Consider the following 26,348-nt stretch of genomic DNA (forward strand, 5'->3'; position numbering starts at 1 on the left):
TATCACATGAAAAGAACTGTATTATTAACCACCTCTAATTTAAGCAACTGCAAAGCACATTTCTGCACTATTGCCTTTTTTATCTAAACGTCTTTACGATAAATTTTCAATTCACAGCTTTTCTGGTGCAATGTTGAGTGCTTTGAAGCTCAGTGGGAGCTACTGTCCTTTCTGCATCTGTGCTCACATTCTTGGAGGCTCCTCCGCAATGTTCTGCAATCGGTACAGTATTTCGTGGAGCCGAAACCACTCGTGGAAAGGTTATTACCGAGTTCCAAAAACTCTCATTTTCAAAAAGATGCAAAGAGCAAAAGCTTTCTTGTGAAAATGAGTATTATTTGCATGAGAATAAAAAGAAAAATCATTTTCACATTACTGCATTCGCACTTAGCCTAATCTTGAAACAGAGGCTCAGGGCTACTCGGAGAGGACCTACTGCACGTATTTTAGGAAACCTACTAATAAACGAACGTGGATATAAGCGGTAGAAGAGTCGTTTTAAGTCTGTCCCTTTTTACTTGTTTGTGGGAAGAATCCGAAACATTAGTAATTTTGACTCACATTTTCCGCGAGCTTGACATTGTATCGACACAGGCTGAAGATCAGGTTCGTTGTGTGGCGCAGGTTGATGCTGTCTTTAATGGCTTGGAAAAGGAATGGAAATCCCTGCAAGTAAAAATTAACTCATCATTCAAGTACACTAATAGCGGAACTCTCCCCGGCGCACTGGAGCACCATTGGTAAGAAAATTTGGTTCTCTATGCCTCCAAGAATTTTGGTTCTTATAAAATCGTTCGTACGTACGTCTACACATTCATATTAGCGGATGTGAAAGGGCACACTTGCTAGCTGGACGTCCAAGTAAGACATACTGCATACTTTTCATGTTTATCTTGTTATTGGACATGTTATGGTCAATTGACAACTGTCAAACAAAGGTATCCGCTGACCATTGTCACATAACTGTATCGGGGGCTCAGGTATACAACTCATAGAGGTGACGTATCTTTTAAAGTTATCAGCTGACCAGCTTTTAGTTTTCATTTGATCACGGGCTCAGGTCCATTTTTACAAGGTAGAATTCAGTTTACGTTCTGCTAAAGGCAAAAGTTGAATTACTTGAGGAAGACTTCTCTTACAAGATCCCTCGAGAGCTTCCCTTTTGGCCTTGGCTACATCTATATATTAAAGAGTGAAAACCAAAACCCGAAAGAGATTCTGTAAAGTAGACAAAACACACGACGCTCAACAGATACCTTTCCACCAGTAAGTGCAGCTAAATCATTTTCTGACAGATGAAGTTGTCTGGCAAACCAAAGAAAATTAATCACTTAGTCAGCACTAAGCTAAAACCAGTTTCTAAAAATTCAAACAGCCATAAACTGGTTTGTGCATTCATTCCGTTTATTTTCATGCCGCGTAAGAGGGCGAACACCCCCCCCCCCCCCCCCCCACTCCCCAATCTTTTTGGGCAACAGACGGAGACCTATTTCAAACAACCCGATTTCTATTAAAGTTACAGATTTTTCCAATGGTGCAGAAAGAGATGTAGTGTAAGTGGTGCTCCTTGAATTAAGATATATGTCCTATAAATGGTGATGTAAGTTTTGTTATAGACGAATCTTTGTTTACATTTTTGGCCTCATTAACATTTGCTCATCATTATCTGATAAAACCTCTGAATATTGAAAGAGCGTAACAATTTCAGTTATCTCTGAAAATTTGAGCCCCATGTACCAAATGGTTTCGGAGAAAGTCTCTTTTAAAAACTCGATGTTGCAAAGAATGTATGGCTCATTAACTTTTTGCCACCCAGCAATTTCGAAATTTTCGATGGCTGATATTTCCTTCAATATTGCGTGCAAAGAGCTGAAATTTGTACAAATAGCTCAAGTTAATCAGCTCTTTTGACTTTTGCATTTAGTTCATATACAGCTATTTCGAGAAAGGTTGTCGGCAAAAATGTGCACGCGACAATCCCGAAATCGCCTTTGTCGCACCAAACGCACTAAAACTGCCGTGCCAAATTGATTAAGACGCCGCTCTTTTGCCGTACTTAAAGCATCGGCGAACATCGGCATTGTTTCATAACATTCGAAATATAAGGATTTGTATGGGAGAAAAACCTATCGTTTCAGTAACCTACCTACCTCCTGTGTGGTCCATGGTTTTCCCTCTTATATAAAGAGAGAGAAAACCGTTTACAGTACAACCCATAAAACGGCCAAAAATCGGCCCATAGACCACACAGGAGAAACGTAACACACATTTTATGTAAGGTGAGCTGTTCTTTTTTTTGTTATTGAAATCCTTTCATCTTCGTATGTTATGGAAACGATATGTTTTTTCCCCTTACAAATCCTTATATTTCGAATGTTACGCAACATTGCTAACATTACATAACTGTTGAAAACGGTACAGTCAAGAAGACTTTTGCAGGGACTGATCAAACAACGTGGAATAGAGTTAAGTTGCGATTTTTGGACTGGCCAATACCAGTCTTCATCAGGTTTATTGAGATATCACGAATTTACAGAAATATATATGAAGTAAAATAATGACCGGAAATTATACAAGGTATGGCTTCTTAAAAAGACAACATAACAAAAAATAGAAGATATACTATATATAATTACAGTTCATCACGTTTATTGATGCCCAGAGGTTCAATTGACTTAGCTTTATGGATAAGGTGGGCTTCACCTGCTTTCCTGAAAGAATTATAGTATATCTTTTATTTTTTTGTTATCTTGTCTTTTTAAGTAGCCACACCATACCACGTCATATTATGTAATTCCCGGTCATTATTTTACTTCATTTATTATATAGACACGAGTGTTTTACTGAAAAATATACCACTCGTAAAATTCATAAAAACTACATCCGGGACCCGAGTGGTTTATTTTCCATAATCTCACAGGTGAGTTTATCGATGACGTAATTTCGGTCATTTCCCTCTATTATTTTATCGATGTCGTTTTGTCTATATAATAAAAAGAACATTACTCGGCGGTTTGAAGATGTGAATTTTATTTTCTCGTGGCAAAAACAATCTTTTACTCACTCGCTTTGTTTTGCCACTCGAAAATAAAATTCATATCTTCGCGCCACCGTGTAATATCCCCTCTATATATTTCTTTAAATTCGTGATATCTCAATAAACCTGATGAAGACTGGTATTGGCCAGTCGAAATATCGCAATTTACATCTATTCCACGTTGTTTGATCAGTCCCTGCAAAAGTCTTCTTGACTGTAACGTTTTCAATTTGATCTATTTTGACTGATCACGATCTTTTTGGATCCGACGTTGAGCAAGGACAGCAAGATTGATCGTACACGGTTTTTGCAGTGTTTTTTTTTTTTACCTTAAATAAACATAACTCTTCTTGATGTGTAAAACGTTGAAGAGTAACTAAATAGATGCAGATGCAGATTGCCGGTGTTCGCCGATACTCATATTTCGAGCTTGGGCTACTTGTGGTTAGGTTCTGCATATGCCTGGAGCGGTGTCTGAACCAGGCCTAGGGGGCGGACCATTAGAAATAAACGGAGAGCGGGTGAAAATTTTTCGATGCATGAATTTTTTTTATAAGACAATGTCTTCCTTTTTTTTTTTTTCTGGGGCACAAGTTCTGCACCATGTTTTAGACTGCGAGCAGTTTCTTATTTTTCTTTGCAAAGTTACTACACGCAAAACCTAAGCACGCGAGCGGCCGGGAGGGGGGGTACACAGGCTAGCGAGTGGTTGAGTTGTTGGGGAAAAACGCGATAATGTTAAAGAAAACGCGACCATATACTGTCGCAGTTTGTAATAATCATCGCACTTTGTAATACCTGTCGCAATTTGCAATAAACCGTGCGCACTTTGTAATAAAAAAGCTGTCGCAATTTGTAATAACTGTCCATCGCATTTCGTAATAAACTAAGCTGTCGCAATTTGTAATAACTCCATCACACTTTGTTATAAACGAATTATTTTCTTTGGTCAAACATGCATGTCTTCCGTTATAAATTTTCCTTTCTTGATTAATCACGTGACCAACGAGAATCGCTTTTTTTATGAAAGACATGAAACTTCCTGTGACATGTCACCAAAACTGAGGATATGAATCATTTCATATATTTGAATTCAAAATACTTATATAACAAAAGCAACATTTAACAACAGAAAATTCATGAATAACCCGGCATTCGTCGTCCAAATCCATGTTCAGTTTGCTTGCCTCGTGACACGTGAAGTCTTAAGGGGGGGAGGGGGGAAAATCCCATACATGGACTAGGTAGGTAAGTACCTCTGAAGATCTCGAACTTAAATAGGGTATCATTTTTTGCCTTGTTGGTTTTTTGTCTTTGTCCTTAGATAGCGTAACTCAAGTAGTAATGGATGATTTGGTTTATTATCCTTTCCATTTTGTGGTAAAAAGTACTCCTGAGCACTCTCGGAAGAATTGCAAGGTCTTACGTGGTGTACGCGGGGAAGGAGAATTTTTTACTATCCCCACGGTATTTGCCTTAGAGGGCCCCAAAGAAAGAAATTTTTTTAAGATGGAATGATACTCCTTTCTCCTCCGTTCTCTCCCTTTGTGTCTAGTGTGTCTAGATTTTGTACACGGACAATGCTCTGTCCAGATTGGCCATATGAGGGAGTATTCCCCGCTCCCGACAGGTATTACAAAGTGCGATGAATTTATTACAAATTGCGACAGGTATTACAAAGTGCAATGATTATTACAAATTGCGACAGTACAGACCATAAGAAATATTTTTATTGCCATCCCGTTCAGTATCTTAAACTTCCTATTACCGCAATTTGACCACACAGGAAAAGGTTTAAACGATGAATGTTCATCCTGCTTTGATAAGTGATAATCGGCAAAGCTCAGTTAAACTCAGTACAGATAAGTCGAGGAAAGTTGCACGTATATAAATAGACATCGATCCTCTATTTCCACGTCATTTAAGATATTACTTTCACAGATGAATGCTAAGCAGGGTCATTGGTGACGTTAAATCCGACAGACATAAAAGCTGCTTTTCAACTGACTGACTAGTGTCCTTTTCTGATCTCTTCCCCCACTCAGATTCGAAGTGGCACTGTGAAGTTTGGATGTTTCAATAGCTGGAAGTTTTAAGGATCGAAGAATTATCATTGTGTTACGCACTTCAAACTGTAAGTGAAACTTATTTTAAAGTATTAAGCATTCTATCAATCAACGCCAGTTGGGAACACGTTGGAGAAGATTCGGTACAATGGAACTGAGAAACGTGAAGTCAGTTGCAGAGATACTTTTATTAATACATTGCATTTCCCTTTTTTGTAAGTACCAAAAATTTGAATACTTCAAACGAATAGCAACTAAGCAGTTGGAGGCTTTGATGTGCTCAAAGGTTTTCCTTCTTGCCCTCTCTAGTTCATGCACCTTTTAAAATCTAATTACTATACATAGTGTATATCTGCCAGCTGTACGAGCACAAGAGCCACGGATACATTTGACTACAGCTTAACAGGCAAAATAGATGGCGAATGGCTTAATTTCGTCATCGTTTGGTCATTCAATTTGTTCTTTGATAACTGAATTATATTATTAAGTAGGGTAAAAGGGGTGGAAGCAGAATAATGTAACGAGTTCTTTACTTTTTTTATCTTGGATGAAAGCTTGTTTGTTTGCAACTGCCACGCAATAGTATGCACGCAGTCATAAGATTTCGTTATAAACCTGAAAAAAGCGTTTAATTTCAGTTGATCTGGGGTTGCAATCAGAACTACTCGCCTCTAGGGAGATGGCGTTTTCGATTCCCAAGCCCAAGCGCGCAATAGCTTTGAAGAGCGAGGTTAAAGTTAGTGGCTTGCCTTGCAAACGGCTAAATTAACCTTTGCGTAGTTCGATAGTCAAAGTAGAAATCATTGTCGGACACTTGTCCGTCAGAGAACACAATAGTGTCCTGCACTACATTTTGCGTCATATCAAATTCGTTTCTGCATAATTCAAGGACTGTCTCAGGTGGATCGAGGACAATAGGAAAAGTAACTCGCGCACCGTTAGAAAACGACCGCCAATGACCAGCAATGACTTTTGGATCAATGCTTGTCGTGCTGGGGTACGTCTTGTGTCTTAAGAATCGCACTTGAAAAAAGCGTTGGCAAAAAAATAAATACAGAATTAAAGGAAAACTTCACGCGATTTGCTCCGGTCCTTGACATTGGTGCAAGTGGAATCCAGTTGCAAATGAAATAATTCGACAAGGCTCTTAAATGCGAACTGGAAAACTTGTTCCTTCCCCCGGAAGTTGTTCCTTTCTTAATACTAGTATTGCTCGTGTATGGTAGATATCAGTGCGGAAGACTTCTGAAAGAGCACACTTAAGTCAGAGATACGTGGAAGAATCAAAAATATTTTGTTAAGTCAACGATGATTTCCGGTTGGCCAAGGCCAAAGAAAAAAAGAAACTACAGAAATAAAATAACGTAGAAGATAGACAAACTCAGTATGGACACAAACTATTTACAACTAATTGAGTGAAACATTAATAAAAATAAGCGCTTCGAAATGCAAAAGAACGCGCGGATGGAGAAACTTAAAAGCTCTTAAAGAACATTAAAGCGGACTGAAATTGTGGTATTTGTAAGCTTGTTACCCTAAACTAAAGTTTTCCAAATTTCTTTTTTATCATTATTAAAGTTTGATGTAAATTCCTGCTTGGGAGGTACATTTTTGAGACAAGAATGATTGATGTTGATTGTTGTTTTTTTTTTTGTCATTCACGTCAAGTAATTTCTCGCTAACGTTAACGTTCACAGCGTATAAGACAGAGTCATTGACAAAATTAACAAAATAAAGAACTAGATAGCCGTCACACAACCGTTTTAAAATAGTGCTGCCACTCATCAGAAAGTTAAAAATTCCCTCGCTTTCCCCTGACTTTTCACTGACTTTTAAACAGTTTTCACTGAGCTTGTATCAATGAGAAACAATCAATGCTTACATTTGCTTCAGCTTTTTTTGCAGGCCATCGATATTTTTTCTCTTCATTTTCAACCTCTTTCCGCGACAACGAAAACCACTGACCTCAACTGCTACATGTGTCAGGCGTAGAGTGTCAAATTAATCGTTTTGCTTCCTTTGCAGCATATTTTCATCTTTTCCGAAAGAAAATGCATTTCAAAGTCTGGAAGAAGACTTATGAACTATAAACCGGAAAACAGAATTCCCTGACTTTTCACTGACTTTGACAACATCACTAATTTTCCCTGACTTTTTAAAAAATTCCCTTACTTTTCCCTTGACCGATGGCAACCCTGAAATTAAGAAATACCACAAAAATTAAATACGGATAGTGTGTCTTTTAAGACTGTCAAAAGGGTCGTCTATTCTAGCCGCTCACATGTTCACTTCCCGGGGTTCACTTACGTACGTGGTTATTTAATAACTCAACCGGGCGGCTACTCCGGAATTCCTCCTCCAGTTTTAGAACGGAATGACAAAGAACTTTTAAAACACCCCCACAATCTTGGACAGGATAAAAAAATGGCGCATGTTTGGTTTACGCTGGGGTTTATCCTTCATTTTCATTTATTGTTTATAAACGGTAGTGTTAGTGGGCCTTAGCTTATATTTTGCTTTCCAGTCAGCATTTGGCTATAAATTAGGGACAATGAAGTTTCTAACATAGAAAACTTTGCCGACGACACTACTCCACAGGTTAAAGTACCGTATTTATTGGATTAAACGCCGCGGCGCTTATTAAATTTTTCGCGTTTCCAATGCGGCGTTTATTCAAGGGCGACCCTAGATCGAGGGCGGCGTTTATTTCGAAATCACTTTTTTTAAATCACTGACAATAGTTACGTTATTGTAAATAGTTTGTAAATATTACGTATTTTAAGGTTCCGATATCTCCCTTTTTTGCTGAGATAGAATCGTAAATGTCTCGATGGTGTAAATTACCAAGTTGTACCGAGGTTTTTCTTATTATCCTCAAGTAAACACCGCATTCTTCTTGTTACGTGCGGCGTTTATTCTAGGGAGGCGTTTATTGGTAATTTTGCTTCCTGCGGCGTTTGATCGAGGGCGGCGTTTATTCGAAGAATGTAAGAATGAAATACATTTTTTTCAGGGGGCTGTCAAACAGTTTTTCAATTGGTCACAAGCGGTGAATTCGTTTACAACATACGCGGAAAGCCGTCGCATTTGCTTGTTGGAATATTTTCATTGTTTTTAAGCTCAAAAATGATAAAATATTCCAACACTAGGGCAATCCCGATGGCTATACAAATATGCTGCAAAAGATAATGATCTGTTTTGTAATTTAAAGCATAGTTAATGGAGGTGACTGGTTATGAAGCCCGGCGAACATCAAAGGAGCAAACAAAGATGCCAAGATTTATGTTAGAAGGTCCACGACCCTGCACAATCTTTTGTTTTGCGTTCATACGTTATGCATGAATTACGTAACCAGCACGTTTCTATTGGTTAGTTCCTCAATACGGAGTAAACAACTATTGTGTTTTGTGCAGGGTCAAGGCCAAAAAAGAGAACAAAAACATACAACAAAGAACTTTGTCGGGTTTCATAACCATTCCCTCTATTAACTATGTTTAAAGAAGTGCAATGAAGTGATACGCGGTGAAAAGGTAGCTCATGATATCAGAACCGAACTGCAGAATATCACGCAAGTTTCCTCTTCAAAAATGTTAGGGGTTTCCTCACAAAGCAATAATAGTTTTAATGAGCATATCAAGGTTAGGATACAGGAAACCAACAAGTGCCTTCGAGTGATTTAGTGGTGTAAAGAGGAATGCTAACAATCAGATATAGGTACGTTTTTAGATCAATAGTTTACCGAAAACAATTTACGGCCGGGTCGGTGAATAAATAACGGTCTAAGTTTTCTACAGCGAGGGAATGAGCGCAAATACTTATCTTCGCGCTATTCAAGATCTTCAGGGGCCCTGCCACCCTCTGTGTCTTTCTCTCCCTTAAGGTCGGGTCAATACCCAGCAATTTAAGAAGAGCTTTGTTTTATCAATAGGCGCTATTTTAAATACAAAGCGTTACTCTTTATATTAATCTAAATCTAACTATGTATTCAATGTTAACCGTTAACAGATTAACCCTTTTTTAGCTTAACGAAATGTAACTTTAAAAGTTAAGCATAATAATCTTTGCTCAAACAAATACTAAAACGGACTAACTGGCGCGTCAGTATGTCGCCTGCGCGCAGACGCACGTCTCACGCGCGCAACAAAGGAAATAGAAGACGTCTGCACATAGGCAATATAGTATGTAGACTAACTACAAGTAAGAATAGGCTAATTTATTATTACATTCAACAGCTGTCAAAAAATTGTTAGAGAAGTAGCTGCAATGAAGTAGGAGGCTTAAGCAACCACGACTGCGATTACAGCTTAAAAAGTCGCACTTCTAGAAAGTGAATTCGCTCTATTGTCAAAGGTCGGCGAATTTTTTTGGAGTTAAATTCCAAAGGTCTCATCCACGTCTCAAAATAAGAAAAAAATCATGTTTTTTTTGCTTAAGTCATCCTTAAAACGTGAGGTTTTGTAGGAAGTTGGATTCATGTTGTCAAGGACCGATTACTGGCTTCTTTGCGGTGACGTGCAGCGACGTGGAGGAAATGTAAAAAACAGTGTCAGGAGCCCATAACTTATGGGCTCCTGACAGTGTGCTGCTCGTGCAAACTTGTATTTTCCCCGGGGGGAGGGGGGTGGGGGTGAGGACACTTCCTTCCGTAAATCATATAGTTATGTGCCGCTCCAAAAGGTAAGGTTTTTGTGCCGTTTTGGTCTGAAAACGCGTATAGTCTTCGCCCATTTTGGCCTGGAATCGGGTATGGTTTTCGAGGGAACTACGGGAGTGTATGAACGCAAGAGCCATAATGGGGTGGCTCTTGATGAACGCTGAATTATCATTTCATTCCAAATGAAGAAAGAAAGAGAAATATACGGAATCGGAATGGATTAGCCCGTGAACAGGCTCTCTGTTTCCGCAAACAGAGAAAGAAATCTTCTTTTGTTGCTGTTCTAATCTAAATAATGATGACATAATTTCTTAGATCGCCAAGAATTCTCAGGAGTACCCCATGGGTTGTTTTGGTTTTTGCCCTTTTAAGGCATACTGCACCAGAAGCCGAAGTATTTTTGTAGATAGATCAATTTAGCTTGGGCCGCCAAGCCGCCGAAATCTAAGTTCCCCTGACCAGGAATCCTTAATCCAGTACCCGGAATCCGGAAAGTGGAATCCATTCTTGGATTACCTCGGAATACCTTGCATGGTTGAACACTGAGTTCATGTGTTTCTTTATGGTTCGATTCGCGCGGAGTGCCGTGTTCGCCTTTCTTGGCTCTTAAAGTGCCAGTTATGCAGGTTACGGGATGTGGTTTTACAAAAGACAATAAAAGTTAGAGAAACGTAAATATTTTTGCAAAGGCAGAGCGCCTTGGGTTTCAATTAGCGTAGCGCCTCTGACAAAAACAATCCTGGCTTTCCTTTTTTTTTCTTTTGGCGGTTAGCCTATGATAACAAACTATCATCAGCCACCAGTATTCATGTAAACTCGTGCAAACGCAGATGTATTTCCGTCGCTTTCTCTGTCCACTCGAAAAGTAACAGCCGGAAATACGTCTCGATCTGCGTTCGTAGGCGGGTGTTCACTAGCCTGTGCCAGGCTCTCAGATAGTATCGTAGGAACGTATTAAAACGAGCAAAGCGAAAATAAGACGTGCACCACTTGCGAAAGGGTGCTCTCCCCAGCCCCCGCGCGTTTTTTACATTTCTTATTACTGAACGACTTTCCACCACCATCTCTGAGCCTGGAACAGGCTAGGTGTTCACATTTCTTGGGCAATTCTAACAACAATTCTTTCATCACCATCGAAGTGGCTAAAATAATAATTGAGCCAAAAAATTGAGAAACAGGATCGGCGCCATCTCCAATAAGCTGACAAGATATATGGTCAAGATGCTTTTGTTTTGTTTTATTTGTTTTTGCTTGTTTGTTTTTTTGTTTGTTTGTTTTTTTCTCAGATTGAGTTTATTTTTTTGCGTTAAAAGGTTCTATCGTTAGTAGAGTGATGTTGGAAAAGTTATTTTCCTTTTATAGCTTGAACCATTTTATGTCATAATGGCATTTCATTTGCAAGTTTATAATGAAAAGTGCGAACGTTGTAAGCTGTATATATTTGACTACATTATAGTTAGACGGATCACCTATGGAAGCTCCATTAATTAAAAGACGATTTGTCCGAATTGCGAGAGTTAAATTTGCAAAAGCTTTGTTTTCATTAAGCAATACGTTAACTGATGTCATACGCGATCGGTGGTATTCCTTTGAACTTTGTTGCTCCAACGTGCAGATCGTTAAAAACTTAATGGCCTTAATCTTAAATCACATCACAAAGAAGTGGAAGAATCCAGTTTTAGAATTTCCAGTACTTAATTTATTACAGATCTAATCTTTCCTTAAATTTAAAAATCAATGGAATATTTTATAATGAACAGGGAAATAAACTGATAGTTTACAATAAAAATCTACCAGATAAGACTGTGACATGTGCGACTCCGGAACAGGTTACCGCGTCTCAGGGCAATTTCCCTCAACTAATCTGCAGCTGCATGAATCAGAATAGATACGATACTAGTAGGTCATTTATTTCTAAAAATAAGTTTCTGGAGGCTGGATATGCGACCAGTAAACAGAGTATGCAATGACAGTACAACGGAAATCAGGGTGGCATGGCTTACTTGCTTGAAGAAGATCAAGAAACCACACACGAAAATAATTTATTGCGGTTTTCAATTTGCCACATGATAGCTACTAAGTTCCCGGAAGGTTACTTAATAGAATTACTAGGGTCGCACATTTTCGGATTTTTGGGGTAAGATACGGTTAGCAAACGTACCAGAGTTTTTGTACTGCAGGTGAAAAGTAAAGTGTTCTTCATTCAAGTAATAAAAAAACAATTTATGATGACCTATTTACTGTATTTAAAGGATTGCAGCGGCACATACCCAGCAATAATTAACCCAAGTACCCCCACCCCCTCCTCCCGGGGGATAAGTACATTTATCGCAGTGTTTTTTTAAAAGAGCCCCCAGAGTGAGTGAGGAGGAAGCCATCTGTTTTTAATTAGTGAGATGTAATTTGTCCATGCAGACGTTACTGTCGCTATTCAAATTCATCTTTATGTCTCACTCGTCCAATTTCGTTGTTTGAAGGTTTTGTCGCTTCGTAACGGGTAGGAATTTTACCCAAACAGGAGTTATTTTAGTGATGTGTCTGATGTGAATGCTCATATTGTTTCGTCTATATGTATCGCGTGCAAACCTTGCAAATATCGATTCAGTTAAATACTTGCCAGATGGTGATCACGTCTATGCTATAATGGAAATCTGTTAACAGGGCCACAAATTACCATTTTAAAGACGGAAAAATATTACCGGTTTTTTGTTTTCTTTCCTTTTCATCCATAGGGGTGCTAAAAATTACATTGATGACGTCCAGGAAAGAAATATACAAGTGAACAATTTAAAATTTTTCAGACTCCTTCTTTTATTGAAAGAAAGAAAAAATAGCTTTTTCATATCACTCGTCTGTCCTTTGAAACCACATTTGGTTTAAATAAGGCCCTGTTACTTAAATTCGGACAAGCGACATGACTTTGAGACAACAAGATGGCTTTGAACAGCGACTCAAGCCAGGAAAAATGGCGACAAATGACATAAAGCCACTTGTCAGATCCGGAACTTTACTATGCAGCGGCAGCAACTCTTTCTTCAGTCATATCCGGAACTACCTCAATACACTGTAAAAAAAATATGAGAAACTCCGCCATAAAAAAAAAAAAAAAAAATACATAAGAAAAAAGGTCGCCCATCGATATAACCTGCTTAGTAGGAAATCTACACCGCGGCTGACAAGTCAGACAATAGGGACTTTAAGATCCAACGACGCGGACGAGAACGTCCAAATTAAAAAACAATTGGTTTAATTGGCAAAACAACAACTTCGCACGTGCAATACACTTTTTTGTACATTTCTTTCCCATTTTTGCACGACTACGACGTGAAAATGCCTCATTTCGCCTTTTATGGAGGACGTAAACAAGCAACGACGAAATTTTTTTTCTCTTTCTGAGCTTGAATATTGTCCCTTGAAATTCAGCTTCAGGAGGGTTCGCCTACAATTGACAAAGTAAGTGGGTAGGAATAATCGCTATAAAGACTGAAAGAACGCAAATTCTCTTTTTAAGCGACGTTCTTGTCGCCTCCTGTCGTTGGATCTTAAAGTCCCTAATGTGTTAAAAACGTCATTTGGGCGGCGCTAGGAATTAAATGTCACCAATCAGTAGCACTAAAAAAAATTACCCATCAGCATTTTTGTGCAAATGCAATGCCAATTTCGGTTTTCAAACTACGTAGACACCAGCAGCATCACCAGTCTCCTATTTTTAAGGCAAGTGCAATGATTTTTATCTAATGGTTAGTTTGTACGTTGTTTAGTCAGTTATTTTTCAGGTTCCTTTAGTTAGTCACCAAGCGTTCGAACAGTTATTACATTTGCAATCGAAAGGCCCCGAATTCAATTTCCGCTCCGAACGCTAGCTGGATTTATTTTCGCAAGTAGACCCAAGTTCAAATCTCCGGCCGGCTACACTCGTAAATACCCAAACTGCCATACGACCGGCCAAGTAAGCGCTGCCAACGGCCAGCTCTTCTCTCAGTAACTATGACGGCTGCCCCTCCAAATTACGGCTGCTATAATGTCCCGATAGATATGTTACGGGTAAAAACTTGATTTCAGATGCATCTGTCCCAACTAAAGGTCACTGTTGTGGAAAGTTTCCCGACAACGGTCTTAATAATGGATAATTTGTCAACCAAGATATGTCATTTTGAGAGCGAGTGTCGTTTGACCTAGGAATGGTTAAGCTCGAGCATAATTAACTGAAAGCAACAAATGAACATGAATACAAGATTTTGATTGGTTTTTCGAAAAAATACAAACGCTTGTGGCTCTTGGTTTGTTACGGTAGTTTGGCGAGCACGCAACGCTTGTGCAGCTGAAGATCGATTGCCGAAAACTAATTTCCATACTACTCAGTTTGCCAAAAAAAGAGTTCGACATTCGAACGATGCCAGCTTCTGACGATGCTTTTCTTTATCTTAGGACTTGTTTACCTGCAAAACTTCAAGCGCATTTTTTTTAACGAATTCCCTGTGGATCGTTTCGCGGTCTGAACTGTGCCAAGAAAACACGTGTATCAGCGTTGGCACGTGTCTCGAGCTACTCAATTCCGGCACGAGTTATTCTTCAATACATCCGCAACTGCTTGACTGTTAAAATTGCGGATTGTTTTACAATCTTAACTTGACAGGAAAGACGTGAATGACAATTTATTTCAGCTGTCTTGCGCTGCAAATAACTGTACTTTCACAAGATTAACATGTATATCAAGTTGTTTTCCACACCGTCTAGCCAATAAATCAACTTTGCCTAAAAATGGCGTTCCTTATACGAAACGTATTTTTAAACATTTTACTATAAAGAATAGACATTGCATTCCAAGGAGTAACAAATCTCTCCAACGACTGTTTTTTTTTGTGAAATATCTGTTCGGAGAAGCAAAAATTGCATAGAATTTTCCAAATTTTCCGAAGGAAGGCTAAAAATTTCTAGACGACCGTTCCATTCATGTACAAGTTTCGAAGATTGCCTAACAAATTCCCTACGATTAATTTACGACAAATGTAGGTTGTCAGCGGCGCAAGATGGCGCAAGATGGAGGGTGGAGGGTTAAACGCGTGGAGAGTTTAACAGTACAAAATTTTAGAGTTACTTAGTTCTATTTATTTAATTATTTAATTTAAATAGTTTTTTTTATTAGTACCGTATAACCTCCACCCACTTGTAACTGCTCTGTGGTAGTAGCCAACTCGAAAGCTTGGCTCCTTTGGCTGCTACACACTCTTCCTTTTTTATGTTTAATTCAATGTATAGTTAGCTCTGTTTTAGGGCCCGTTTACATGGAGTGGGGGAACCCGGTCTAGTGGGGTTGGTTTCCTTTAGACTGCGAGCAGTCTCTCTTTTTCTTCCAGTGTTTAGCTAGTAGGGGGAGTGCACGCGCGCGCGAGCGGCGAAGCCGCGAGACGCGCGAAACGAGGGCCATCAGTCTCGCGCGTGGCCATTTGCGTGTCTCGCGTTTTGCTCGACGGACTACAGAAAAAAGAGAGACTGCTCGTAGTCTAGGTTTCCTTAGTTTTCACGCTCTGGGGGACACAAAACAAAAGAAACTGACCCCACTAGACCGGGGTCCCCCACTCCATGTAAACAGGGTCTTAGTTCTTCCTCTTTTTGCCCTTATTGTTGTATTGTAATTGAATAAGTGTGAATAAATGAACTTGAACTTGAATTGTTCGCATCTCTCTCCCCAGGTAAAGTTGTTTTTCGTAGAAAAAGGGAAACCTAAAACTTTCAGATTCGAAAATACGATCATGGAGAGAGGAATAAAAAAAATCTTACTTTCTTTATACTTTAAAATGCGTCCAAAATTTTCGGGAAAATAACTCTGAAGCCCCTGTAATTTCGAAAAGACTCAAGTTGCCCTAAGATGACCGAACAAATGAATATTTTATAGCGCTGCTCAGAATGCATTTCTAGAGATTTAAAAGTGCTCTGGATAGCCTAACTGAAAAGCCGTTTTTAATGCATTTAGGAAAAAAAACCGTCGTTTGGTGCCCCTGGCCTGTTTAATGTTTGGAAAGGAAAAGGAGGAATTTAAAGGGACTGTTTCACGGCAAGTGGATTTTGTAAATAAAACCACTGTAGGGCCTCTTTGGATAGCAGTTTTTATCTTGTACAAAAACTGAAGGAGTTACCCTATTCTCGGTTTTCACTCACGTGAGAAAGTAGAAATAAAAATGGAAACCTTTTAATACAGAAAGTCTAGAATCTGGGAAATGAAAGAAGATAAATATACAAAAAGCCTTGTCAAGAATCAGGTCTATGCAATAGTTCATATGCGAGATATTCGGAAAAACGTTTTACCCAAATTTATAAAGCTTTGTATGGAGACGCCATGTTTGTGTCCCTTTCAGGGGCACATAATGGCCGCAGGAAACCAACAGAAACATCTGTTTTTGAGTTTTCGTACTTATGCGTGAATTCTTCGCTTGAGGAACTCATAACGATTAAAGTAATATTCATTCCAAAACAAGGAACGTTTAGATAGCAAAGTCTCCAAAAAACCGCAATGTTTTTTTAACCCACATAAGAGCTTTCCCGGCTGTCAGCTTAATGCCGCGTCACGCAAAAGCCTGGAAATTAAAGCTTCCTGTATCGCAAAACAAAGAACCCTTTTGAACCGAATTTTTTTTTGTATAAAGGTTTTAAAGTGTTCTAGTATCACATGAAAGTAGAAACTCAGAAGAAGCGATAGTTTCTTAATTTGAATTTTGGTGACGTCATCTATCTATCTATCTATCTATCTGGGGGTCCTTATTCTCTATGGAACTTGAGAAATTACGTGTGAATGACGAAGTCACAGCTTCGTGTCATTCAAATATTTCTACAATTTAATATGTTCCCTTGTTAACTGGGCAAACAGGTTTTCAAAATCTTCACGTTTGTCCAACAGTGCCTTCTTTTTCGCATATTTGCAAGATTCTTTGTGCCTTATTTTCATCAGTTATTTTCGTGTTTCAACGAGTTTTGTGGCAGTTCCCACTCTTTGAATTATGATAAATTTCGTGTCAGCACCTTTGTAAGTGAGTATTAATTGCCCATCTTCCCTTCCGCCTGCAACTTAAAACCGCAAACTTAAAACTTTACTTTAAACGGTTTGCGGCGGTCTGCACCATCGGAATCCGTTTGCGTTGGACAGTATTAGTAACTAGTATTCAGACCATCCCAGAAGCCACGAGTGGAAGTCAGTTTCCAGTTTGTTTGTTGTCCGGTAATGTTATGTTTGTTAGTTGTCTCAATGCAAACTTAAAACTTTACTTTACTTCAAAACCGCAAACTTAAAACTTTACTTTAAACGGTTTGCGACGGTCTGCACCATCGGAATCCGTTTGCGTTGGACAGTATTAGGAACTAGTATTCAGACCATCCCAGATGCCACAAGATGGAAGTCAGTCTCCAGTTTGTTTAAATTTGTTGTCCGGTAATGTCATGTTTGTTAGTTGTCTCAATGCAGCCAGTCAGTTTAATCGCATCGCTCTTTTAATCTTTGTCTGAGTTCTCAGGGGCACCCAACGACAATTTTCGGAAAACATCTGTTCGGAAGACGATTTGATATCTAGAATTTTCGGAACATTTTTTGTAAAATTTCTTGCTTGCCTGCCTCTCCTAGGATTTTCGAACATCAAAAAAATGGTATAATTGCCTATTTTTAACGGATTTTTACCCTAAAAAGGTCACCTAGAATTTTCGGGAGCCTTTTTTCTGGCTGGAATTTTCGAACAGGTAAGTTTTGATCCCTATAATTTTCGGATCGCTAGACTTTCAGCTAGGAAGTCCGAACTGATGAAAAATTTTTAGGGGATAAAAATATGCCTATATCTACCATTTAAATACTAAAATACGTTTAACAATGCTATGTTTAAGTGGTTTTGAACTATATTTTTGTTGGGTGCCCCTGAGTTCTTTGGATTCAAATTCCAGTTTAAATTTTTTGCAAATTTGCAGTGCTAAGTTGCATTTCATATCAGACGTTATGCCTTTCGAGTTGCTGAGTTTGGGCCAGTTTGTCTTTCGAAACTGCTGAAACGAAGCTTAGCTCATTCATAATTTTAGTACTCCAAGATCAGTCTTCAGAGTTCAAAACCATTGAAATGTCGTCAATACGAAAGACTCATGAATTTACAACAATTTATCTGAAAGTTAGTTTCCGCCCTTTCTTCTTCTGGGACAAATTGTTGCACGCAATATAGATCGGCACTCTTTTGATCAACGATTACTTGTCGATTAATGATTACATTCCAGAGATAATGGAGCTTCAAGGGTTCTAAATCTGTCTTGATCCGTACTAATGCGTTTATGTCGTCTATAGCCACAGCCAGTTAGTTTAAAGTTTGTAAGGGTGAAACGAAGAGTCGACAGCCCTATCATACTGTGTAACTGCTCACAAAGTGATGATCAGTGATCAGGTTTTCGGCCAAAATGAAACCTTCCTTGTAGGAGGCAGCGTGGCCGAGTGGTTAGAGCGCTGGAATTGCAATTTGGAGGCCCCGCATTCAAGTCCCGCCCTGACCGCTAGCTGGATTTGTTCACGGTAGTCCCAAGTTTAAATCCTCGACCAAGCATGTAAATAGCCAGCTGGTTTGCCTCCGGCAAAATGGTATCCTTCACCCTGTTAAGTTTTATTTGAATTATTTGTTTCAGGCATTTTCTCGGCCCCACAAGCATTAGTGCTATAAAATACTGCCGAGGGTAAACAAAGAAAATTACTATTATAATAATTATTATTCCTTAATTTAGGGCTTGAGTAAACTGATGAAAGATGTATGATTAGACACCAAAATTCAGTAAGTAATTATGGGCACCTGCGGACGGAATCAAATCGTTGGTTTTCTCACAAAATCGTCGCATAGCAAGAATTGTTTTGCGTGTTCACGCTACTATCGGGCTCAGCACAACGTCAAGGACGACGGAAACGAGAAAATAACAACTGAACGTAAAACACACTCAGTTTTTGGGACAGGTTTCTTTGCCTGCCTTCCACGACCAAGTACGACCAACGTTGTCAGACTTGATTGAAATGGCAATGCGATCTCCGCGACTTCGATTTCGTCGGAAATATCAATACAGAGGATCAGCTGTTCTTTTTTTTTTTAAGTAAAATACTTTGAGATAAATAAAATAATTTCAAGTCACCTAGCCAGCTTTCGTCAGGCTACTGATTCTGCCTTATTTGAGGCAACCAAAAGTTAATAATTCAATATTGACCACGCCAATAGTACAGTGATTCATGTCTGTATCTTTCTGGACCTCGAAAAGACTATGAAAAGGCTGTTCACCATGCCTTACTGCTATTACTGCTATTTAAATTCGATTATGACGGTATAACTGGCCCCAAAGGAGAGTGGCTCATGTCATACCTTAGTGGTCGTGCCTACATAATTTTGTGTTGTAGTGAATGACCGTAAGTTGGGTGAGACATTGGTATGGAGTGGTGTACCCCAGAGGACCATTTTAGGTCCCTTATTATTTTCACTGCACATTCATGACTTTTCGAATTGCCTTTTCGACTCGTTCAGCTCGGCTGAGAATTTTTACTACCACTATGGGCATCACCTATGCTGACAATGATATCAACTGAATGAGCGGCTTAATTTTGGTCTGAACAAGATCTATGTTTGGCTTGAAGGTATCAAGCTCACCTCCGAGAAATCCGTCCACAGGGTGGATTTGAATCAAGAAATCCAAATCCGGATTTTTTGGATTTCCCTTTTTGTCGTTCGATTGGGAAATCCGAAAAAGGATTTGCAAAACTGTTCTCGTGAATAGCGGTCTTCTTTTTACTAATTATGCGTGTGCATGCAAGACCGCTTTTCCTAAGGACAGTTTTTCAAATCCTTTTTCGGATTTCCCAATCGAACGGTAAAAAGGAAAATCCTTAAACAAATATTTCAGCGTTGAAATCCGTTTTCGGATTTCGCGTTCGATTGCAAATCCGAAATCCGGATTTTAAAATATAAATCCAGATTTCCCAATCGAACGCACCCTAAGTATAGAATTATTCACCAGTCGAAGAGAAATTTCGTATTTCCAAGCAACCATGTAATGTTTTATTTATGATATAAACACCAATGAAATACCAAACCATTTCACTTTAATAGCTTTTTCTGTGAAAGGCGCGATTTATTATATAGCCCGATAGCGTCGGTGATCTTTTCATGTGTGAAGATAACATGTTCTCGCGCGAAAGCTCATCTGGTACTTCATTGGTGTTTATACTTAAATAAAAGGTATTTATGAACTCTATTTTCTGACATAAGAGTGACCTTAAGATACACCTTTTCTGCCTACGGGTACGTGTAAGCGAACATGCTTGCCAAGTACTTATAAAAGGAAACCATTATTTCCCAGACGCCATAGTGGCATCATTCTACCCGGTACCCTACCCGTTTCTTCGGGGTAAGAGGCAATCTACGGGCTACGCGTACGGGTAAATTATTCGTACCATGGATTCCTGTCGTACCCGTACCCGGAAACGGTGTATCGTAAGGACTCCAACACGATAACATGGCCTTTAGGCCACCACGTTGAGGATATTGTACCAATAACGAGACACAAATCTCTCATGATACTTAAAAACTAGAGATAACAACTAATATAACTGAAAAACTGAAAAAAACAACAATTTTGTTTTTCTTTTAGCTGAGATTCAAGTTCATCTTCTCAACAGAACACCTGGTAAACCGGAAGAACGATATAGTCGATGGATTCCAAACGACTCTTTACGATCACTTTGTTGTGGTTGATTGTTTGCTATGATCTTTTGGACACAGCTCGGGGATATGCGCTCAGGGAAACAGAGAACAAAAGACGAACGCCGGCGTCGACAAAAAAATCTAGGGGACATGAATGGTTTGTAATGCAACTGGTAAGTATGTACCAGGTCTAACGGCTTACCCTTTTAGATGTAATTTTCACAGGAAAGGTACCCTTTCGCATTGATTTGCACTGCCTCGTAAATACGAATAAATCACTAATTCAGAATTTTCTTGACATTTTCGCAGTCACGAAATGCGTCCGTTGGCCCTTTTCGTTCTTCCCTTTACATGCTGAAAAGACATTTTTGCCTTCCCTTCCATAAACTTCAACTGGCGAAATCTGAAATCCCTACCATTTTATATATCACCCCCCCCCCCCCCCCCCCCAGGGGCATGTAGACGACGCAGTCATATATTATCATGTAGAAAACATAAATGGTAACAGAGTCCGCTAATAAGTGATTTATGGCCACATACAATTCTCTATTAAAGAACAAATAATACGGAGCTTTTCCCTGGCTTTGGAGGTGGGGCGGGAAAAGCAGCCTGGGGACGAGGTTGAATACTGAGTATAGGATATCGGAAAACTTCCTACCCCCTCCACTTTGTACCTCTCAGTTAAACCACCTTTCAGCTACAACCGCAGTTCAAAAATGAATTATTTCATATATACTTCACATAATTTCACTCCTCACGGGAGATATGAACTCAATTGACCTCGCTCCCAATGTGTGGCTTCATAGCTCAGTTGGTAGAGCAACGCACCGGTAACGCGGAAGTCATGGGTTCGAATCGCGTTGAAGCCCTGACTTTTTCAGGCTTCTTCTTTTCAACCGCTTAAATTGGGAAATTTACTGCGATGATCATTCTTCACTTTCATTTTGCCCAAAGAGAGAACTTAGTGTTAACATTAGGTTAGGGAAGGGGTAGTGTCAGGGGCAGTGTCCCTTAATCGTATAAGTTCAGCCCACCCACCCCTGTCTTAACACAACAATTAGTCCAAAGTGAGAATTTAGTGTTAAGTTTGAGTTAGGGGATGGAGCGTTTTCACTTGAAATCACGGCAATATGTTGATGTTCCATTTTTTTGTTACAATAAATTTTCATAGATGCCGGCCTCGCGAGTGCACGCGCTCTACAGTATACCGAACCATACAATGGGCATTTGCATGAAGGCGTCATTTTATTACTATGACCAGAATCCTTCAGGGTTTTGCTTTCTTGTGCAAACCTCACTGGGGCTACCAAATTTAAATATGAAAAGAAAACCCAAAAGAATTAGGGTCGTAACAGTAAACTGACGCAATCGTGCAAATGGCCTATACTTGAGATATAACTTTTCTTACGACTTCTTTTAAATTTTTTCGTTCGCAAAGGAAGGCTGTCGCGAATGCGAGGTTTATAATTTGTCGGAATTTATCAGTGTTGATGTTGGTGGTGGTGGCGTTATTGTTGTTATTAATATTTTGTATTGTTTGCTGGTTTGTATTTTTTCACACATTTTCTTTCCCCTCTTTTCGCTGTTTCTCCTTACTTTTGGCAGTATTCACGTATTTCTAGTACTTTTGCGTTAAGTTCCGTGGCTAATATTACGGACATTAAGATCCAAAGACGCGATGAAAACAAAAACCTCGGTAAAAAAGTGAATTTGCGCTCTTTGAGTCTTTATCACTATTATTCCTACTCACTTACTTTGTCAAATATGGGCGAACCCTCCTGGAGTTGAATTCCTAGGGACGATATCCAGGAATATCCAGTTTCAAAAAGAGAAATAAAGTTTAGTCGTAGGCTTGTATACGCCTTACACAAAAAGTATAATTTAGCAATTTTACGTCGTAGTCGTACAAAAAAAGGCAAAGAAATGTACTAAAGAGTGTGAAGCACGTGGAAATGTGTTGTTTTGCCTACTAAACTTTATTATTATTTTTTTTCTGACAGCCACAGTTGGCGGCTAAAATGAGAAAAAATGCCTCTCAAAATTCCATGCAGTCGGTAAGTAGCATGCTCGCGGACGACTAGTGTTTACTTTATTGCAGACTGAAAAGCGACGCTTGCAAGACAGCTTCGCTAAACATGTCGCTGAAGCCAATTTCGCATAAATTATTCCTGGCAATTCTCAATAACTGCCACTCAGAGATGATCCTTCCAATGCCTTTTGTCACGCAGCCAATCAGAGCATTTTACTAGAACAAAACAGCAGGATGCTACTTAACACTATTCATTATGGGGTCTTTACGCAGACTTCCCTTCACCGTGTAAAGAAAACATTATAAAGTTTATGAAATGGACGCCATCTTGGACTTTAGAGACAATTCCGACTAAAAATAATAATATTGGATGATTAAGCATTTTTTTATGCCAGAGGTTTAGTTTATTTTATAGCTATATACTTTGCTACTTTCGGGGATAGTTTATAGGTTTTTTCTGCTCAAAAGGGAGAATAAACAAACAAACAAAAAAACGTAAAATGTCTTGACCGCGTTTTAGTAAGACGTCATATCTCAGTAACCATAGCAACCATCTGGCACCAAATTGTGCCAAATGTCTAGGAAGATAAAATAGAAATCTGCTAAAGAAAAAAAGTTCCTCCCTAATGTTGTTTTGGCAAAAAAAATCTTAGAAACCTCCCCTTCTCCATCCTCCAACTTCTAAGTCCAAAACAAAATTTCCCTCTGCCGCGCCCGCCTACTGGCACTAGAAACATTGTTCTGCCATCACTTATTTATTCGTTATTTTTTTCTTTTCTTTGGGTAGAAAACAAATGGGACACGGAGTAACCCTCGCAGGAGCCTTCGGAAGACGACGCGTAGCCTTGAATAAACTCTCGCAAGATGAACATTAAGAACTTATCACAATGTTGATCGCTTCGTTTATTATCGAAACCTTTATAAAAGCCCACGTTCGATATATCAAATTCTAAGACCACTCCGAGGCTTTCTGGTCATATTTCTAGATTTGGTTTGGTTTTCTTTGTACTCAATAACAAAAGTCTCTTTTGGGAATTGCGAGACAATTGCAATTTTGACCCTCAAGCCTCGGAGTCATGTTAGAACTTTAATATATCGAACACAGGCTACTATGACGTTACTATAAGACCATACTAAGATTTGCAGTCACTTCGTACGTTTAGTTATCGGGGACGAAAGCTGTATTCGATTGTTTGAAAAGAAAATATCCCCTTGTGTAAGGTAATGAAAATTCCAGAATACCGCGTATTTTTGCTTTTGGAATCCAGAATCCTAGACTTTGAAATCCAGCTAAGGATTAGAATCAAGAATCCCAAGTTCCAGTGATTAGAAATCCGGAATCCAGCGCCTGAAATCCAGAATTCACATCGTGAATTTGCAATCCACAGTGGGGGATCTAGAATCTAAGGCTGTCTTAGATTTCCTTACATGGGGTAAAAAACAGTTTTGTTTTCAGTTCAGGAACAAAGGAACTGTATAAATTTAGCTGCGTGCGTCGCCCTGTGCATATAGCCCGACTCATTAGCAATGCTACACCAACACTAATGAGTTGAGTGGACGCAGCCATAGCATCTTATGAAAACTGCTCGGAGCTGTTTTCGTTAACTCCACGCACGCTATTGGAAAAAGTGTAAGTTAAAAACGTCCTTTCATTTTTTTTTTTTAATAATAAGGTTTTTACAGAGTTTTGATTGACTTGATTGGACTAGAGTTCTTAAGGCCACTGTATATACCTTCCTTCCGATAATCGGTTGTTTATGCGCCATGGAGATTAAACTTGATTTGCTTCTGTTTTTTTGTAGACCGGGAACAATGCTCTATTAATGCGCAGTTTCTCCCTGTGTTTGCGGCAAAGTATATAAAAAAAGTTGTAATTAGAATTATTGCTCCTTAATAAAAACTCTTCCTGATGTGGTTTCTTTATGTGCTTAACAGGTATTTTTTATTTAGGTAGGTATTTTATTTTTCAAGGTATCTATAGGTACAATTCTTGTTTTTCTTTTTGGGAAATTTGTTAACAATTATTTATCAGCGAGATAGTAACTTTTAGAATGGCCTGTACAGTGGCCCTAAATAAAATATTAAAAACAAACAAACAAACAATAATTCGAACGCAATGATTGAATGATAGAATAAATATTGAACTCCGATCAGCAAAACATAGCAATTTTTCATTAAGGAGCTTAGGGCCTGTTTACATGGAGGTGGGGGACCCCAGGTAAGTGAGGTAACCCGCCTGTCCACATAATCCCTCATTTTAATTTCATCACGTTTACATGATAGGTGGGGTGACCCGCCGCATGTCACTTCACCTATCTGGGGTCCCCCACCTCCATGCAAACAGGCCCTTAGGACCGGTTCGCCTTTCAGACTCCGCACTTCACATTAGCCGAATCAAATTCAGTGAATTATGTTCACGTGCAGTGCGGAATCTGAATCAATTCGAAACAGCTAATTGAAATTGCATCGGCCCAGACGTTCATAACGCCTGACTCAGCCGGGACTAACGCATGTGGACCAGCGTTGATTCAGACGCCGATCTTCAAATGAGCCGAATTATATGCATAAAGTTTTATAACATAGTTTACCGAAACCCGCCATTTTCCCCTCTTTAAGTTTAGTTCCACTGGGATAAAGATCGACATGGAGGTGGGAGACCCCAGGTAGGTGAGGTAACCCGCTTAGGTGGGGTAACCCAATTGTCCACATAATAAAATGAGAAATTATATGGACAGACAGGTTACCCTACCCCCCCCCCCCCCCTCCTCCCCGAACCCCCATGTAAACAGGCCATTAGTAGCAAAACGGAGTCATCGTAGAAATGGACTATAAGCAATTGACGCCACTGCCAAATGACGATATTTTGCTCACCGTCGCCCAATAATCGCTGTTCTTTATTATTGCCAGCACTGTCCAGTGTTACACGGGGAACTTTGCAACTTTTTTGTTTTTTGCGACATTGTTTCGAATTGTTACAACAATTGCCTTAAAAATCGTCGTTGCAATCGTTTCTTGCAATACAGTGTAAGCTCTCGTAAGCGGACACTTTCGGGACGCGGAAAAGGTGTTCGTACCTGGACCTGGCCGCTTACGAGAATGTAAAAATACAGGGTTTGTACAGGAGTTGAGAAAAACGGACTTTTGTAAAGGTGGCCGTAAGTGGAGCTGTTTGCTTACCAGAGTGTCAGTTACGAGAGCTTCCACGGTAATACGTTGTTATCTGCAGAATGCACCAACGGCAACATTAATGAACAATTTCAATAAAAATTTACTTCTACATCATCCAAATTTATTATCTCTGTTTCTTTTCCGAACAAAATCTCCACACGACTGCTATATAATTTTAAATGCACTGAAAGAGCTTTCAACGAGGAAGTTAATGTAAGACCTTTTTTCTCAGTGATAAATAACAAGACCAATATTGTTTTTTTTCTCAAGAATAAAATATTTACCAAGATGAAACGGTGAAATTTGCAATTATATCGCCTGACTCCAAGGGGGAATGTGTTACCCACGTGACATTATATCACCTATTTCTAATTCTCAGGTTGTTACTCGCGTTACGGTGGGCATTTACAATTGTATAACATGCACATCTTCATGGTTATATTTCTGATTTGACGGTGGCCTCTACGCACAATGGTATCATCTACTTTCAAGGTAAGTATTATCTTAAAGCCGTTTATTTTTCGCAAAGTCAGAAAAGGCGGTGAAAGCGCTTTTCTCTTGTAGATTTGCAAAATTGTGAACATACAATGTAACTTGCAATCTTTCCAAATATAGGGATACAAAGTCCATAAAATACACCTCCCTACAATACTCTCATTTTTTTAAAAAGCCGAAATTAGAAACCCGTACTTGATGGACA

At 39.2% G+C, this 26,348-nt stretch overlaps 1 protein-coding gene and 1 long non-coding RNA gene across 2 annotated transcripts in view; one reads left to right on the top strand and one right to left on the bottom strand.

The window, feature by feature from the left end:
• Positions 1–26,348, bottom strand: part of LOC140944326 (ubiquitin carboxyl-terminal hydrolase 34-like) — a 51,754-nt gene that overhangs the window by 3,842 nt on the left and 21,564 nt on the right. The window contains exon 6 of the mRNA XM_073393488.1: positions 562–666. Coding sequence (XP_073249589.1) covers positions 562–666 — 105 coding nt within the window. The remainder of the gene's footprint in view (positions 1–561; positions 667–26,348) is intronic.
• Positions 5,033–24,566, top strand: LOC140943947 (uncharacterized). The gene is made up of 4 exons (XR_012166654.1): positions 5,033–5,171; positions 20,399–20,624; positions 22,452–22,505; positions 23,268–24,566. It is a non-coding gene; the product is annotated as an uncharacterized lncRNA (long non-coding RNA).

Source organism: Porites lutea, chromosome 7, assembly GCF_958299795.1.
Source record: "Porites lutea chromosome 7, jaPorLute2.1, whole genome shotgun sequence".
Taxonomy (NCBI): Eukaryota; Metazoa; Cnidaria; class Anthozoa; order Scleractinia; family Poritidae; genus Porites; species Porites lutea.